General features: G+C 38.7%; 1 protein-coding gene across 7 annotated transcripts in view; it reads left to right on the forward strand.

The window, feature by feature from the left end:
* CEP135 (centrosomal protein 135) overlaps positions 1–16797 on the forward strand; it is a 79761-nt gene extending 62964 nt beyond the window's left edge. For 4 of the 7 annotated variants that reach the window (XM_036334600.1, XM_036334591.1, XM_036334639.1 and 1 more), the window contains 5 exons: positions 7137–7346; positions 8476–8678; positions 9607–9711; positions 11619–11732; positions 15093–16797. In XM_036334600.1, the coding sequence (XP_036190493.1) occupies positions 7137–7346; positions 8476–8678; positions 9607–9711; positions 11619–11718 (618 nt within the window). In that variant the 3' untranslated portion in view covers positions 11719–11732; positions 15093–16797. Of the gene's footprint in view, positions 1–7136; positions 7347–8475; positions 8679–9498; positions 9557–9606; positions 9712–10144; positions 10188–11618; positions 11733–15092 lie in introns of those variants that run through there. The other 3 variants (XM_036334621.1, XM_036334610.1, XM_036334629.1) reach the window with 3 other exon arrangements.
* Positions 16798–17479: the final 682 nt, after the last annotated feature.

The raw sequence follows: 17479 nt of genomic DNA on the forward strand, positions 1-17479 counted from the left end.
ATCCACTTTGAATTGACTTTTGTGTATGATATAACATAAGGGTCCATATTTATTCTTTTGTATGCAGGTTTAAATAAGCTCTTATCATAAAGACAGTCTAATAAAATTTTCTTTTTTTTTTTTAATATATTTTTTATTGATTAAGATATTACATATGTGTCCTTGTCCCCACGTTACCCTCTACCCCCTCGCCCACCCCCCCCCCCCCCCCCCCCGCTCATGCCCTCACCCCCCCGTTGTCCATGTCCATTGATTAGGCCTATATGCTTGCATATAAGTCCTTTGGTTGATCTTTCCCCCTTACCCCCACCCTCCCCTACCTTCCCTCCAAGTCCTGACAGTCCAATCAATGCCTCTCCGTCTCTGGATCAGTCCTTGTTCATCAGCTTATGTTGTTCATTATATTCCACAAATGAGTGAGATCATGTGGTATTTATCCGCTCTCCAGTTCCATCCATGCTGTGGCAAATGGTAAGAGTTCCTTTTTCTTCTTCCTCTTCTTAAAGAATACCTTTCAGCATTTCATATAATGCTGGTTTGGTGGTGATGAACTCCTTTAGCTTTTTCTTATCCGTGAAGCTCTTTATCTGACCTTCTATTCTGAATGATAGCGTTGCTGGATAAAGTAATCTTGGTTGCAGGTTCTTGCTATTCATCACTTTGAATATTTCTTGCCACTCTCTTCTGGCCTGCATGGTTTCTGTTGAGAAATCAGCTGACAGTCGTATGGGTACTCCCTTGTAGGTAACTGACTGTCTTTCTCTTGCTGCTTTTAAGATTCTCTCTTTGTCTTTTGCTCTTGGCATTTTAATTATGATGTGTCTTGGTGTGGTCCTCTTTGGATTCCTTTTGTTTGGGGTTCTCTGCGCTTCCTGGACTTGTAAGTCCATTTCTTTCACCAGGTAGGGGAAGTTTTCTGTCATTATTTCTTCAAAAAGGTTTTCAATATCTTGCCCTCTCTCTCCTTCTGGTACCCCTATAATTCTGATGTTGGTACGCTTGAAGTTGTCCCAGAGGTTCCTTACACTATCTTCATATTTTTGGAATCTCTTTTCTTTTTTCTTTTTCGGTTGGGTATTTTTTGTTTCTTTGTATTTCAAATCTTTGACTTGATTCTTGGGATCCTCTTGTCTGCTGCTGGATCTCTGTAAATTATTCTTTATTTCAGTCAGTGTATGCTTAATTTCTAGTTGGTCCTTTTTCATGTCCTCCATGGTCTCACTATACTTATTGAGGGATTCATTAAATTTATCGGCGGTTTCCATAAAATTCTTGAAAAACCTTATAAACGTGGCCTTGAACTCTATATCCAATCGTTTGCTTTCCTCCATTTCTGCCATTTGTGACCTGTTTCTTTGTCTCCGCATTTTGGCAGCTTCCCTGTGTTGATAGAGTGGCCCTGTGCGCCAGGTGTCCTGTAGGGCCCAGTAGCTCAGCCTCCCCAGTTACCTGGGGTGGACACTCTTGGTGCACTCTTGGTGCCTTGGTTGTTGTAAAATCACTGGGAGGAATTGATCTCCAGGCCAATTGGCTGTGAGAATCAGCTGTGTCTAAAGTGGGAGAACTTCTGTGCTGAAGACACCCTTCTGGGGCAAGACTTGCTTCAGTGGGGCTTTGGTGCTCACTGAGTCGGCTCCCTGAGTGTGTCCCTTATGGATCTGAGGAGTTGCAATCTGGATGGTCCCCCTCTGACCACTGGGTACAGTGGCTCCTGGATCTAAGGAGGTGCTAATTCAGCCTCTTCCTGAGGCCACACAGCAGGAGCCACGAAGAGGCTCAGCTGTGAAGCAATGCAAGCCGCTGCGGGGCCTTGGGCCTTCTCTTGGAAGTTCCGGGTCTGCCTGGCTAGGCTGCAGTTAGGTACATTCACATGCAAAAGCCTCTGCCGCAGCCTGGGTGGGGCGGGGTCTCAGGGAATCCAAGGGCGGATCAAGGAGCTATGGCTGATTCTCCGCCCGGAGTCGCGGGTCTCAGTGACCCGCTAATTGCTGCAAGCACCTCTGAGGGAAAGCCGCCTTCAAGTTCGCCCGCTGCTGGACAGACCAGCTTCTCCCCGTATGAGTCCTGGGTCCCCAGAGACTTCCCGGAACCGGAGTTCAGAGCAGTCGGGAGCTTGTGATTCAAAAAGACAGCCGCGTCCTCAGGTGCCACCCCCTTTCCTCACGCGCGTGAGCCGCCGTACCTCTGCACTTCACCTCCGCAGCGCCTCTGGCTCTCAGCGTGCTTTTCTTTCCTTCTAGTTGTAGAATTTACACTCAGCCAGCCTTTCTGTTGTTCTGGATGATGTTTGCTCAGTCCTTTGCGGTAATTTTCAATTGTTGTGTGAGGCGACAATTTCCCGGTGTTTACCTATGCCGCCATCTTAGTTTCTCCAAAATTTTCTTAAGTAAATCTTGAATTCAGTTAAAATATAGAGACGTAGTTAGATTTACTTAGAATAGGTGGCTATTAGGGTTTTTTGGTATTTTTGGTATAGTGTTGTAGTCTTCATTTTTTAGGAGAAAGTATTAATTATCTATAGTGGGTAGGATTATAGCCTCCCCAAAATATATATTTAGATTCTAATACCTAGTACCTGCGAATATGACCTTTTAAGAAAATAGTATCTTTGTAGTTCTATAATCAGGTTAAAATGAGGTTATACTAGACCAGGCAGGTCATAACCCAATGACTTGTGTCCTTATAACAGTGATTTTCAACCAGTGTGCTGCAAGAATTTTTAAAACATGCAGTACCTATTTAGTCAGGGGCACGGGCCGCTTTTCCCTTAGATTGTCAAATAAAAAAATGACAGCCAAAACAATAGCCATCCCATGTGAATGAATCAAAATTATACCTATTTTTTTGTTAGATCAGCAAAAAAACATATTTTATGTGTGCTGCAGAATTTTAGTAATTACTTTATATGTGGCATTAGATGAAAAAAGTTGAAAATTGCTCCCTTATAAGATAAGAGAAATATGGATACAGAAGACACAAGGGAGAGTGGCAGGTGAAGACAGAGACTGAGATTGGAGGGATTTGTCTGCAAGGCAAGGAACTCCAAGGATTGCCAGCAGCCACCAAAAGATGGGAGAGAGGCATAGAACAAATTCTCTCTCATAACCTCCAGAAAAAGGCAGCTCTGTTCACATATGAATTTCAGACTTGTAACCTCCAGAATTGTGAGGGAATAAATTTCCGTGGTTTTAAGACACCCAGTAATTTGCAGTAATTTGTTATAGCAGACTTAGGAAACTAATACACTACCTCTATAAACTATTGAGTATAATAACTAAAAGCATGCTTTTCAACCTTCAAAAGAGTTCTCAGGGAAACTGTTCTTTAGTTTTTTATAATTGTTCGTGTTATATGGTACTAGAAGCCCGGCGCATAAAATTCTTGCATGGGTCCGGTCCCTCGGCCTGGCTTGCGATCAGGGCTATCTTCCCCAGCTGCCTGCAGCCAGCCCCACCCCCCACCGCCACCTGCCCCGGTTTCCCGCTAGCCATCGGGTGATCGGAGCCTGATGGCCAGGGGAAGGAACCGAGAGGTCCACTGTTCCCACTAGCTTGCCAGCCCCGCCCTCGCAATGGGTGGCTATCAGGTGATTGGAGCCTCCTGGCCAGGGAAAGGGACCAAGAGGTGGTCAGTGTGCCTCATAGTGACTGGTCTAGCGGTCATTCTGGTCATTCTGCTGTTAGGGTCAATTTGCATATTACACTTTTATTATATAGGATAGAGGCCAGGTGCACAGATGGGGGCTGGTTCTCCTGCCCTGAAGGGTGCCCCAGATCAGGGTGGGGATCTCTGCTGAGGGATGGGGCCCCTGGGGCAGGCGCCACAGGGTTTGCAGGCCAGCCCCACCCCCAATCAGGGTGGGGTCCCGCTAGGACGAGGCAGCCTGGGCAAGGGGCCACCGGCTGTTTGTATGCAGGCTACACCCCCGATCAGGGTGGGGGTTCCTGTTGAGGGTGGGGCCAGCCTGGGCAAGGGGCCTGGGGTGGTTTGCAGGCCACCCACGCCCCCAATCGGGGTGGGGGTCCCTCCTGGGGGCGGGGCCATCCTGGGCAAGGGGCCTCGAGTGGTTTGTAGGTCGGCCATGCCCCCGATTTGGGGTGGGGGTCCCTGCGGGGGGTGGGGCTGGCCTGGGCGAGGGGCCACTGGCTGTTTGCAGGTCGGCCACGCCCCTGGCTTTGTCAGGAAGGATGTTTGGAAGACATCCAGTCTAATTAGCATATTACCCTTTTATTAGTATAGATGTGTAATTGACATATATATATATATATATATATATATATATATATATTTATTTATTTATTTATTTTTTTAATTAAATCTTTATTGTTCAGATTATTACATTTGTTCCTCTTTTTTCCCCCCCATAACTCCCCTCCTCCCAGTTCCCGTCCCACCCTCCGCCCTCACTCCCCACCCACTGTCCTCATCCATAGGTACACGATTTTTGTCCAGTCTCTTCCCGCATCTCCCACACCCCTTTCCCCCCAAGAATAGTCAGTCCATTCCCTTTCTATGTCCCTGATTCTATTATAATCACCAGTTCATTCTGATCATCAGATTATTTATTCACTTGATTCTTAGATTCACTTGTTGATAGATGCATATTTGTTGTTCATAATTTGTATCTTTACCTTTTTCTTCCTCTTCCTCTTCTTAAAGGATACCTTTCAGCATTTCATATAATCCTGGTTTGGTGGTGATGAACTCCTTTAGCTTTTCCTTATCTGTGAAGCTCTTTATCTGACCTTCAATTCTGAATGATAGCTTTGCTGGATAAAGTAATCTTGGTTGTAGGTTCTTGGTATTCATCACTTTGAATATTTCTTGCCACTCCCTTCTGGCCTGCAAAGTTTCTGTTGAGAAATCAGCTGACAGGCGTATGGGTATTCCCTTGTAGGTAACTGACTTTCTTTCTCTTGCTGTTTTTAAGATTCTCTCTTTGTCTTTTGCTCTTGGCATTTTAATTATGATGTGTCTTGGTGTGGTCCTCTTTGGATTCCTTTTGTTTGGGGTTCTCCGCGCTTCTTGGACCTGTAAGTCCATTTCTTTCACCAGGTGGGGGAAGTTTTCTGTCATTATTTCTTCAAATAGGTTTTCAATATCTTGCTCTCTCTCATCTTCTGGCACCCCTATAATTCTGATGTTGGTACGCTTGAAGCTGTCCCAGAGGCTCCTTACACTATCCTCGCATTTTTGGATTCTTTTTTCATTTTGCTTTTCCGGTTGGGTGTTTTTTGCTTCCTCACATTTCAAATCATTGACTTGATTCTTGCGCTCCTCTGGTCTGCTGTCGGGAGTCTGTATAATATTCGTTATTTCAGTCCGTGTATGCTTAATTTCTAGTTGGTTCCCCAATATAAGATCGAGGGTCTCATTAGTTTTCTTGTAGATCTCATTAAGTTTATCGGCGGCTTCTAAACAGTTCTTGAGAGACCTTAAAAGTGTGGTTCTGAACTCTATATCTTCCATTGACAATTTTGTCCTGTTTCTTTGTCTCTGCATTTTGTTATGCTTCCTTGGTGCACCCCCTAGTGGTCTTTGTGCGCAGTCTTATAGTTAAACCTTGATTGTTGTAGCTAATACCAGGAAGGGTTTGACCTCCAGGCCAAGTGGCTATGAGAATCAGCTGTGTCTGCAGTGAGCGAACTTCTGTCCTCTAGGGAGGTGCTAATCTGGCGTTTGCCTGAGGCTATCCGGCAAATGCCTGTGTGCAGGGCTTGGGCGGGGCGGGTCGCACAGGATTAACAGGGTGGGCTGGAGAGAGCAGTTATGGCGGCTCTCAGTCCTGTCCCCAGGGGCTCTGCCTCTCTGAGTCCCAGCACCCGCTGCAAAGCTCGGAGAGAAAGCTGCACTCGCTCTGACCGAAGCCAGACAGTCCCGCTTCTCCCGTTTGAGTCTGGGTCCCTAAAGACCCACCTGTATCTGGAGCTCAGAGTCTGCGACTCCCTCCCGATTGAAAACGCCAACCGTGCCCTCCGCCGCCAGCCCGCTCCGCGCACTCCACACCTCAGAATTTGACTTCAGCACTGCGCCTCCTCTGAGTGTCCGTATGCGTTTCTCTTTCCTCCTCGTTGTAGGACTTCCACTCAGCCAGCGTTCCTGTGGTTCTGGGTGATGTCCGTTCCGTTTTTTAGTTTCACTTTTGAAGTAGTTGTTCAAGGCAGCAAACTCCGGCGTTTACCTATGCCGCCGCCATCTTGGTTCCTTTTTTCCTGATATATATATTAATATTTCATTTGTTTGGGGGAAACTGATTTTATTAATTCATCAATATTTGGAAAATCCAAATGTTTACTTTTCTGAAACTGTTGACATTTATTAAGTCTTTACACACAACATCCTATTTTTCATGTTGACTCATTTCAGAAGAGCCTGTTTGAATTAATTTTCAAGTGGGGACTTGTTTCTAAATTCTAGAAGTAGAGTTTAAGTCACTTTGTATTTATTACTCATAATCTAAATTGTGAGGAATTTAAATTGTGGATTTTTCTAAGACAAGTATCTTATCAGTATTTCAAACTTTGCTCATTATTTCAGTTAATATTGTCTTATAAAGTAGTGTATTATTAAATTAAATTTAAATATGACTTCAGGTATTTGGTTTTAAAGCAAACTCCATTTTGAAATTCAGAATTTAAAGACAATTGAGTGATAAGTACAGGTTGTGGCAAAAGTAGGTTTACAGTTGTGAGTACACGAAACAGAGTTCATTCTTGTACTGTTATTTATTAATTATTGTATTATTTTCCATATGAACAACTGTAAACTTTGCCTCACCCTGTATATGTTACTTTTCCTGAAAAGGCATTATTATAACAAATAATTTATAGAGGAAAATTTACTGTAGTTCAAAGAACTCTCATATTCACAACACCCTAGAACAATAATTTTCATTTTTTTATCTTCTAAATATATACATGAAGTACTTATTTATCATGATTAATAATTATATGCAATTCATGTGTTAAGCATTAAATAGGCCATCTTTAAATATAGCAGGCAACTTCTTGAGAGTATCTGAAAATATGCAAATATTGGCACTTACATTTTCATGAAGTGAGGTTGTAGCACAAATTCAGGCCTTAAAAATTATTGGGTTACTCGTAACTTTTTACCTGTTTCTTTTTTATTTTCAGCATATAAATGCACATCATGCCTATGAATCTCAGATCTCATCAATGACAAAAGCCATATCTAGATTAGAAGAAGAGCTGAGACATCAAGAAGACGAGAAAGCAACAGTATTCAGTGATTTGTCATCTCTTAGAGAACTCTGTATTAAGCTTGACTCAGGCAAAGATATTATGACCCAACAATTGAATGCTAAAAACCTTGAATATGAGAGGGTAAGAACTTATAAGATATTGTTGTAATATATTGTTTTACTGAGCCCTACTCTAGTTGTTTTAATTTATCATTCACTACCTAATATATTTGTTCCCCTTCGGAGTATTTACTTTTGACTGCAGGATTTTGAGAACTAACTTTGACTACTAGATTCTCTGCCAGGATTTCTCTAGCAAACGTGGTGATGAAATTAGGAGCTGTCTGTTTTAGAGTAGATGGGTGTTTAGGAGATATTAGTCTTCTCATTATAGAATAGGAGCATATCCCAATACATTCTTTATTTGTTTAAAGATAAGACTTAAATGGAGTGGTGAGCACTTCACTGCTTCCTAAGTAGAATATTTTTCCTGATAAAAATCTCAATGCAGCCCAGCCAGCGTGGCTCACTGGTTGAGTGTTGACCTATGAATCAGGAGGTCAGGGTTCAATTCCCCGTCAGGGCACATGCCCGGGTTGCAGGCTTGGTCCCCAGTAGGGGATGTGCAGGAGGCAGCTGATCCATGATTCTCTCATCATTGATATTTCTATTTCTCCCTCTCTGAAATCTATTTTTTAAAAATCTCAAGGCATTTAAATCTTTAAAAGTCTAGTTAGCTGGAACTTCCCATTCCCAAACTGAAGCATTACTTTAAATGTGTGTTTTCAAACATTGGTGTTTTCAATTTTCACTCATTTAGTATCTTTGTTTACTGGTACTGAGAAGCTCAAATACTGGCTTAATCATGTAGTCAGAGGACACAGATTTAATAGATCAGAAGAGCCTCCTTGCTGATAGGGTGGCCATATTTTAGGAGTTTATGATACTGACCCTCTCCTGATAAGGTAGTACTAGAAAACTATTTGAAGGTTGGAGTAGATCTCATAGCCAAATAAGCCCTTACTGAAAATAGCAAAGATTGTTTTGAAAATAAGATTTTTTTATACTTAAAAGAGTGGTTCAGGTTTTTTAACTGGTACCCAAAATGAAGGAACTGATGTGTATGGATATACTAGTAGCTCTGCAGATAATTTTTCTGAGTAAGTCTAAAATGTGCCAAGAAGTCATGTAACATATTTAAGATTGTTTTTCTTGAAATGTTAAAAAAATAAAAAAAGTGCCGAAGTAATCTTCCTTTGTTTTTCCTGTAGGTTGTGATGGAATTAGAAAATGTAAAATCAGAATCAGACCTGTTAAAAACACAACTGTCAAGTGAGAGACATACGATTAAGAATCTTGAATCATTGTTGGCTACGAATAGAGATAAAGAATTTCATTCTCATTTAACTTCCCAAGAGAAGGATACAGAAATTCAGTTACTTAAAGAGAAGTTAACCCTTTCAGAAAGCAAATTGTAAGTGTCTTAATCTATGTAAGGAAAATAGCTTATTAAAAATAATTTTAATATGAGTAAATTGTAGATTTGTAGCATAAAACAAATGATTAAAAACATTGGAGGAACAAAAAAAATGTTTTTAACTTTCAGTGGGGGATGGGGGAAGGGAGTGTGAAGGGCAGTTTAAAAACCAAAATACTTTATTTATGTGGCTGCTGCTTTTGGAAGTTTAGGGACTTAGTTCAGAAGAGATACCATGTTTGGAGATGTAGATTTGTATATCTTCACCAGAGGTGGTTCCCATGGAAGTGAATGAGTGAACTTTGTAAAAATTACTAAATTTGAGCAAGGAAGAGAGGAGTCAGCAAAGGAGAGAGCATTTCAGGATGGGAGTGTCAGCAGCTTTTCATACTGTGGATTAGGAGAAATACTTCAAGAAACCTGGGCAGTTTGACCCTCGTGTATTGATTACCTTTGAGGAGGTTGATGATGGTGTCTTTTTAGCCTGGAGAGGGCTAGGTATATTTGTGGGAAGAAGAGCGGAAACCCAGAGTAGGTGGTACATACAAGTGGAATAAGTAACTTTTAAAAAGAATTAGAAACATTTCTCTTTCTGAGGCAAGAAAGAGTCAAGGAAGCCAGTGAAGATACTTTACAACTAGACATTACAATCCTGTGATTACTCAAATTTGTATCTGCAGTCCTGCTGCAGTGCCTTGCACATGCTAAGTGTTTATTAAATAAGATGCATGAAAAAGGAAACTTTGTGATAGAAGCTCCAGAAGTTTTGAGAATTATTGTTGAAAGTCTTAATCTTCCCTTTTTTTTCATTCTTAAGTATCATCTCCTTTGTATTTATTAATCACAAAAAAAATCTATGACACTACACTCTACAAAACAGAACATTTGTTATTTATTGCTTTGGATTTTAAAATTTGTTTTTAAGAACTAGTCAAAGCCGGGAGAATACCATGCTTCGGGCTAAAGTGGCACAATTACAAACAGATCATGATGCCATGAAAAGGCAGATATCAACTGAAAGATATGAACGGTAAGAAAAACTTTTAGCATTAGATAGTGTTTTTATTTATGTCCTATATCCTATTTCAAAAAGTATTTAATGTGGCTTACAAATAGCAAACTGTTTTTTAGCATTAATGCTCAAAATAAATTTCTTCAGTAATTCTTCCTGAAAAGGCAACAAGTGTTGTGAAAGATAATATCACTACAGTAAATAAAGTAGCAGATATTGTGTGAATGTTTTCCATAGCAAAATTAGGTCATTATTTCAGAGGATATAGCTAGGGAATAAACAAGCTAGTAAGGATCCCACAAGAGTCCAAAACAATATGATCCAATTGGAAACTAAATACAAGTCATTAAATAAGTGATGATGCTGATTATAAGGACTTTAACAAATATGTACCAGATACTATGTATATATTTGATAATCCTAACAACCTATTATTATGCCTATATTTTAGGAAACGGGGGTCATACAGGAGTAAATAGCAGAGTCAGTAATGAAATTCAGGCAAGTCTGGTCTAATTTTAAGGCCTGTGCTCCCCAACCTCTGTAATATACTCTCTACGGCTTAGTAATTTTCATATTCACTTGTATTTCAGTTCATTTGCTTCATTATGTTAAAAATTTTAATCCCCAAGTGTTACAAACAGGAATAAGACCTGCTTTAAAGTTAAAATCAGTATCTGATTTTTAAATCAGTTGTCAAGTGTCTTCAATTAGTCTTTCCTACTATATTAATATCATAGATAACAACATTTCTGAGGTGATATTCTCAAACAGTGGAAAAATTGCTTATTAGGTCAATTTTTTAGTTCTCTTATTCTTGTCCATTGACATTAAAATGTTTATTGATGTGCTGTTTGACATATAGACAGAATTTGCTAGGAATTCAGTATTTATTATATTAGTAAGATATGAAGCCTGAGATTGTGTCAGTGTTGTGAAAGCTATTTTCAATCTCGTAATTTAGAAGACCTAGTTTCTTAATATGCTGAACTGTATATATATATATATACATATATATATATATATATATATATATATATATATAATTATTTCCATTTCTTAATGATAACTTAAATTCTTTCAATTCACAGGTCCTAAGTCAAACTCTCGATTGTGTAAGGTTATAGACCCCCTTAATTTCTCTCCTTTTTCCCTACCCCAGTTTCCAAAGAAACCTTGACCCACATGACCATGTCTTTCCTTCTTAACATCCAACTAGATTATGCATTCTTAAAGGGGCAATACTGCCTACTGTGGGACAAAATTGGTTCTTGGGGGAAGAAGGAGTGGCAAAACCCCCTAGGAATTACCATAATTTATGGCCCTCTAAAGGGCTACAGTATGTAAACAATGTACCTGTATATTAAAATTTCATGAAGTGTGGAGAAAACATCTAAAAAAGTTTCTTTAGGGGAATAATAGTGAAAAAGCATTTGTGAAACACCCAAGTATGTAGAAATCCTGGATACTGAAGAACTCAAGGCATAAAAAGTCTAGGCCAGAGCCTGGATTGCCCACAAGGAGATGCTAGTGCAGTCCCCATGCTTTGTGGGGCAGACAGACACAGGGAAGGAAAGCATAATAGAGAATGGATTACTTTACTCTATGACATTTGGGAGTTTTGAGGCAGGACAAGGCAGAGGGCTAGATTTATGTGCAAGAAGAGGTGGGAAGGGAAGGAGCAGAGGGAAGAATCATCCAACTTTGGAAATCTGTGCTCAGAGGGCCTTTGAACAATCTCTTATAATACAATTCCTTTAATTGAAACCTTTTATCTACTATTTAAAAATCATATAAGGACATGGGATTTAAATTTAGTAAATAGAAATTAATTGAGTAGTAATTATTTCATTAACAACAATAGCAGCACCTTATATTTGTATAGCCCTTTTTGGTATTATCTCTTATTTGATCTTACTTGACAGAGAACGAGCAATCCAGGAGATGCGTCGGCATGGTCTTCCCACACCACCCCTTAGTTCTACTCTGAAATCTCCTTTACATTCTCCTGAACACATAAACTGATAATTTTTAGAAAGGTATGTATGTAACACCATGGACAAGCAAAACTAATCTATGATTATGAAAATTCAGGAAGTAGTTTTCTGGGGAGGCAAGGAGATTGCCTGCAAAAGTGATCAGGGGAACTTTCTGACCACCTTTGGTGGGAATAATGGAATGTTCTATTTGGTGGTGGTGGTGGTGGTTATGAGAGTATATCCTATCTAATAAAAGAGCATTATGCAAATTGACCATCACACCAACACACAAGATGGCCGCCCCCATGTGGACACAAGATGGCCAGCAGGGGAGGGCACTTGGGGGTGACCAAGACCACAGGTGGAGGGCAGTTGGGGCTACCAGGCCTATAGGGCAGGGCTGTTTGGGGGGACCAGACCAGTAGGGGAGGGCAGTTGGGGGGGGCCAGGCCAGCAGGGGAGGGCAGTTGGGGGGACCAGGCCAGCAGGGGAGGGCAGTAGGGGGGGACCAGACCAACAGGGGAGGGCAGTTGGGGGGGACCAGGCCAACAGGGGAGGGCAGTTGGGGAAACCAGGCCTGCAGGGGAGGGCAGTTGGGGAGACCAGGCCTGCAGGGGAGGGCAGTTGGGGGCAACCAGGCTGGCAGGGGAGGGCAATTGGGGGCAATTGGGCCGGCAAGGGAGTAGTTAGGCATCAATCAGGCTGGCAGGGGAATGGTTAGGGGGTGATCAGGCTGGCAGGCAAAAGCAGTTAGGGGCAATCAGGCAGGCAGGCAGGCAGGCAAGTAGTTGGGAACCAGCAGTCCTGGATTGTGAGAGGGATCCCAGATTGGAGAGGCTGGGCTGAGGGACATACCCTCTCTGCCCCCCTGTGCATGAATTTCGTGCACCAGGCCTCTAGTATAATTGTAAAAACTCATTGAATTGAACATTTCTGGTCCATGACGATATGAGACATCACAGAGAAATATTAGCACTTTATGAAGTGCTAAATTCAAGGTACAAGTACTAGATGATACAAGTGTGGACAAAGACAGACAGGAATGCATGTGGCACAATAGACTGAATCTGATTGGAATTACAGGTTGTTGAGGAATAAAGAGGGAAAAAGGCGTGGAGAGTAGGATACATAGAATTATTTAATGTGAGACTAAATGAGAGATTTATTCTGTAAGTCAAGGGGAGCCATTGAAGGTCTTCCTGTGTATAGCATGCATACAAGGGAAGAGTTAAGATGAAAGAACAGTTCCTAGCCCGGCTGGTGTGGCTCAGTGGTTGAGCATTGACCTATGAACTAAGAGGTCACAGTCTGAAATCAATAAAAATATATTAAAAAGAAAAAGAAAAAACTGTTCCTGGCAGATTAACTCAAAATTGTATTTGGGCTTTATTGGGCAGGGTAGAAACCAGAGGCAGGGAGACCAGAAAGAGCTATGAACGAAACAGTATGATCAGTTCAGGATCAGTATAATATTATTGAAAGCAAAGATGATCGATTTAAAAAAATAAATTATATGTACAGAAATTATATGTACAATTATACTAGAGGCCCGGTCATGTTTATAGTGTGCAGCCTAGTGAATTTTCAGAAACTGAGTGCACACAACTATGCAGCCTGCACTCAGATCAAGAAATAAAGCATTACCTCACTTGAGCTCCCTTTTGGTCATAAGCCCTGCTCTAAAAGTAACCGTTTTGACTATTAAAAGCATAGGTTTTTTTTGCCTGCTTTTGGACATTTTAAAAATGACACACATTTCTGGCCTCTTTTCCTCAACAGACGAGTATGGATTCATCCATACTATTGTGTGTCCTCGTAGAATGCTCATTCTTGTTGCTATGTAGTATTCTATTATGTGAACTTACCACAGTCCATTTACTCATTCTGTTGTTGACAGGTACTGGTAATTTCCAGTTCAGGCTATTACAGAGAGTTATGAACATGCTTGTACCCGTATGTTGGTGAACAGATGTGTGCATTTCTTTGGGTGTATACTTAATAGTGAAATGGTCAGGTCACAGAACATGCAAATGTTTGAGCTTGAGTAGATAAGGCAAAGCAGTTTTCCAGAGCACTAGGACTGAGGAAGTGTCAATGACTTTGCTGACTCACTGGAAATGGGAATGAATGGGAAAGAAGCATGTCAGACCCAGGGTTTGAGAGGTAGGCTAAATAATATGCCGTTGTATGTATATACCACATTTTTTTATCCATTCATGAGTTGGTGAACACTTGGGTTGCTATTATGAAAGCACTGCTACGAACATGGATGTAAAATCAAAATCACTTTTAATCCTACAATCCAGAGAAAATAGAAATTAGCATTTGGTATACTTCCATCTTGTATTTAATTTGTAATTAATATACACATGCATAGACATACATGTAATTCTAATAGAGATCATATTCAATGTAGTTTTTATCCTGTTTTTGTTTTGTTTTATTGTTTGTGGCTTCCCCCCCTAATATTGTTATGAGGATTTATTGTTATCATTAAAAATATTTTCAGCCCTAACTGGTTTGACTCAGTGGATAGAGCATCGGCCTGGGGACTGAAGGGTCCCAGGTTCGATTCTAGTCAAGGACATATACCTTGGTTGCGGGCACATCCCCAGTAGTGGGTGTGCAGGAGGCAGCTGATCGATGTTTCTCTCTCATAGATCTTTCTAACTCTCTATACCTCTCCCTTCCTCTCTGTAAAAAATCAATAAAAATATATTTTAAAAAATAAATAAAAAATAAAAATATTTTCAAAAATGCCATTTTAAAATAGTGATCTAATGGTTTATCACATGGATATCCTGGGATTTATTTATCATTCTTTTCTTATGGGACATATAGCTTGTTTCCAATTTTTTTCTCATCAAAAATGTTATTTTACATCAAATTAGAAAGCATGTCTGATAATATCTTCTTAAGTATGTCTTCCAAAGTATAGAAAAATGTAATTACTTTCTCAGTGTTTCCATTATGGGATTTTTCATATTTTAATGTGTGTGTTTTAATTGGGAAGATGATTAAGTAACACATAACATGAAAATATTTTGAAAAATATTTGACTATCCATAACATTTTAAAACTTAGACAACATAATTTTCAGTACTTGTATACACTTGTATTTTATTAAACCTAGACATATCTTATGTTTTGAGTGATTTTTCTCAGTTAACATGCTATATTATTCCAGTCTCTTCACTATGTGTCATTCTTTTAGTCTTCACGTATTTTGCTGTATTTTGGTAATTTGAAGGGAATCTTTTTGAAGTAGAAAACAGTACTACTTAATCACTAAATAGGCAAGGGTTGTATTAGAGAATATAATTTCAATTAAAAAATTACTGAATCTAAGTTTTTCATGATGTTTTGGGCTTTATTTAACATTTTTATTTTAACCCACCTTTCTCTTCCCCTCTTTTTCAGAATGTTGACTTTCAATGAGTTGGCTGTATGGACTTGTTACAGACAGAACAGTAATAATATATTTGAAGTACTTGTTCCTGAAAATCATGAAAATTGACACAAATTCTACCTCTTTCAACTTTTATTTAAATCAGTGAATATTTATGTAAAAAATGTTTTAAAAGAGCTATATCTATATGTATATTTTCATGCATATGACAGAAAAAAATATGTATTAATAGTGCTAACTGATATATTTGTATTTTTATTCCTGACTTAAATTACTCCTCAATATGTGTTTATACTGTGAATTAATATAATGTATTAATCACATTATGTTTTAATCTTTTTCTTATGAGCCATATTTGTATATAAATATTCTTACAGTACTTATTTTTAAAGTGTTTTTAGTTTTCATACCTGTGCTGATAACCTGTATCTTTAACACATTCACAAAGGATTATCAACTCAGATGTTACACTTAACTTTTTTCTTCTAAATGTAAAATTAATTACCAATTTGCTGTCTATCATTGAGGTAAATATATTCAGGTCTATTCTTATAATAGCAGAGTCTTGGTAAAATAATGATTACCATTTATAATTTATTGTCAATTAGAACAACTGTGATGGGAAAGATACACTTATATATTATATACTTTATTTTCACTATCACATGGTCTCTTCACATGATACAAATTTATCAAAATCAAACTAAAAGTGGTATTTAAAATTTTTGTCAAACCACAGAACAGAAATTTGGGACTCTTTTCCAGTAAATAAAATTCCTCAATATATCAGTATAAAAGTTCAGAATATAATAAAATAGTATATGGGGTAAATATAGTAAAACATTTTGCTAAAATTCCAGTATACATACATTCGATAATATCAGATTTTGTTTCTCAACCTGTATGTTGTCATTTAGTCAGTCTTCCAGAATAGTATATAAACACTGAACTATGGCATTATAAGTAGAAAACAGCGTTTTACAATTTTCAAAATTTTAATTTTAAAGAATATAAATATATGCACAAAATAGAGTATTGAATACAAAAACTAATCGTGTTCGAACCATACACATTTGAAGAAAATCCTATTCTCTAGTAGATTTTCATTATGACTGAAAAAGAGCTTAAAAACTAACAGGAAAGTGAAAGGCTAATTACTATGATCCTTTTTGTTTCCTCCTTTAATAACGTGGAGTTTGTGTGTGTACATTTGTGTGTACCTGGAGGTGGGCATTGCTCTTTTTCTAAAACTAATATCCCTTATGTGTGTCAGATGCCCTTTGCAATAATTCAGTGTGTAATTTGGGTGTGATATGCCTTACTTTACCATTATCTTTGTAATTTTACGTATTCCATCTCCTTTGTGTGAGTTCAGGTATTACATTAAAAGACAAGAGAAATGGGATTATTTGCAATGTCAAATGGAAAATCTTTTAATAAATAAATGTAAATAAAATAAAAATATTTGTTCCCACCTTTCCCCCCAAAGCAACTGCAAGACATATTTTGTTAGATTTATTATATTTTTACTGTTTTCTGTAATTAAAAATGTGTAGTTTGCTATAATTGTTTTTATAACCATGATACAATTTTCTAAAGTTAGTTTTAGCTTAAAATACTGAATGTTCTGACCTTTTATAGATGTTTTTAATTTGTTTTAAATAATTTTAAATTATGGAGCTTGACATAGATTTTTCCAATAAATATTTCAGTCTATTTTCTCTTTCTTACAAATAGTTTTTTCAAGAATTTTAGCAGTATTCGTTATTCTAAAATTAAGAAAAGTTTATTCAAACCAAACTTTATCCTGGTGAGATATAGGGAATCCCCTGAATTTAGGTGCCAGGTGCTTTTTTTTTTTAACTCCCTTTTATTTTCAACTAGTTCAAAATGTAAGAAGTTACAGTTTCTGTTTGAAATTCATCTATAAAATGTTTAAAGAGGCTTTTGTGTTTGTGTACACATTTTTCTCTTGCAAATATCTAATGTGTAGCAAGGATTTAAAATACTAATTGAGAAACTGACCCACCAAATTGATTTCATGACCCAGCAAAGGGACTCAGCCTATAATTGAAAACATTATAACATGAACCATCTCTACCTTTCCCACTATCACATTTATCCTCATGAGTCAATTTTGTTCCTTTGGCTTGTTCCCACTTGCATACATACACACTTCTCATTTTTAATCTCACATTTAAAACCCTCCCAGACCCCTACCATTTTATTTTTGCTCCTTTTATGACAAAAATTTATTGAAAACAGTTAGCTACACTCATTTCATCCCCCTCCCTGTACACCCACTATTCCTTCTTGCACTACTCCAGTCATGCTTTATTCCTATTACTTACTCAAACCACTCTTGTCAAGGCACCAACAACCCCATCATGTGTACTTT

The sequence above is a fragment of the Myotis myotis genome, unplaced genomic scaffold, assembly GCF_014108235.1.
Source record: "Myotis myotis isolate mMyoMyo1 unplaced genomic scaffold, mMyoMyo1.p scaffold_m19_p_1, whole genome shotgun sequence".
In the NCBI taxonomy this organism is placed as follows: domain Eukaryota; kingdom Metazoa; phylum Chordata; class Mammalia; order Chiroptera; family Vespertilionidae; genus Myotis; species Myotis myotis.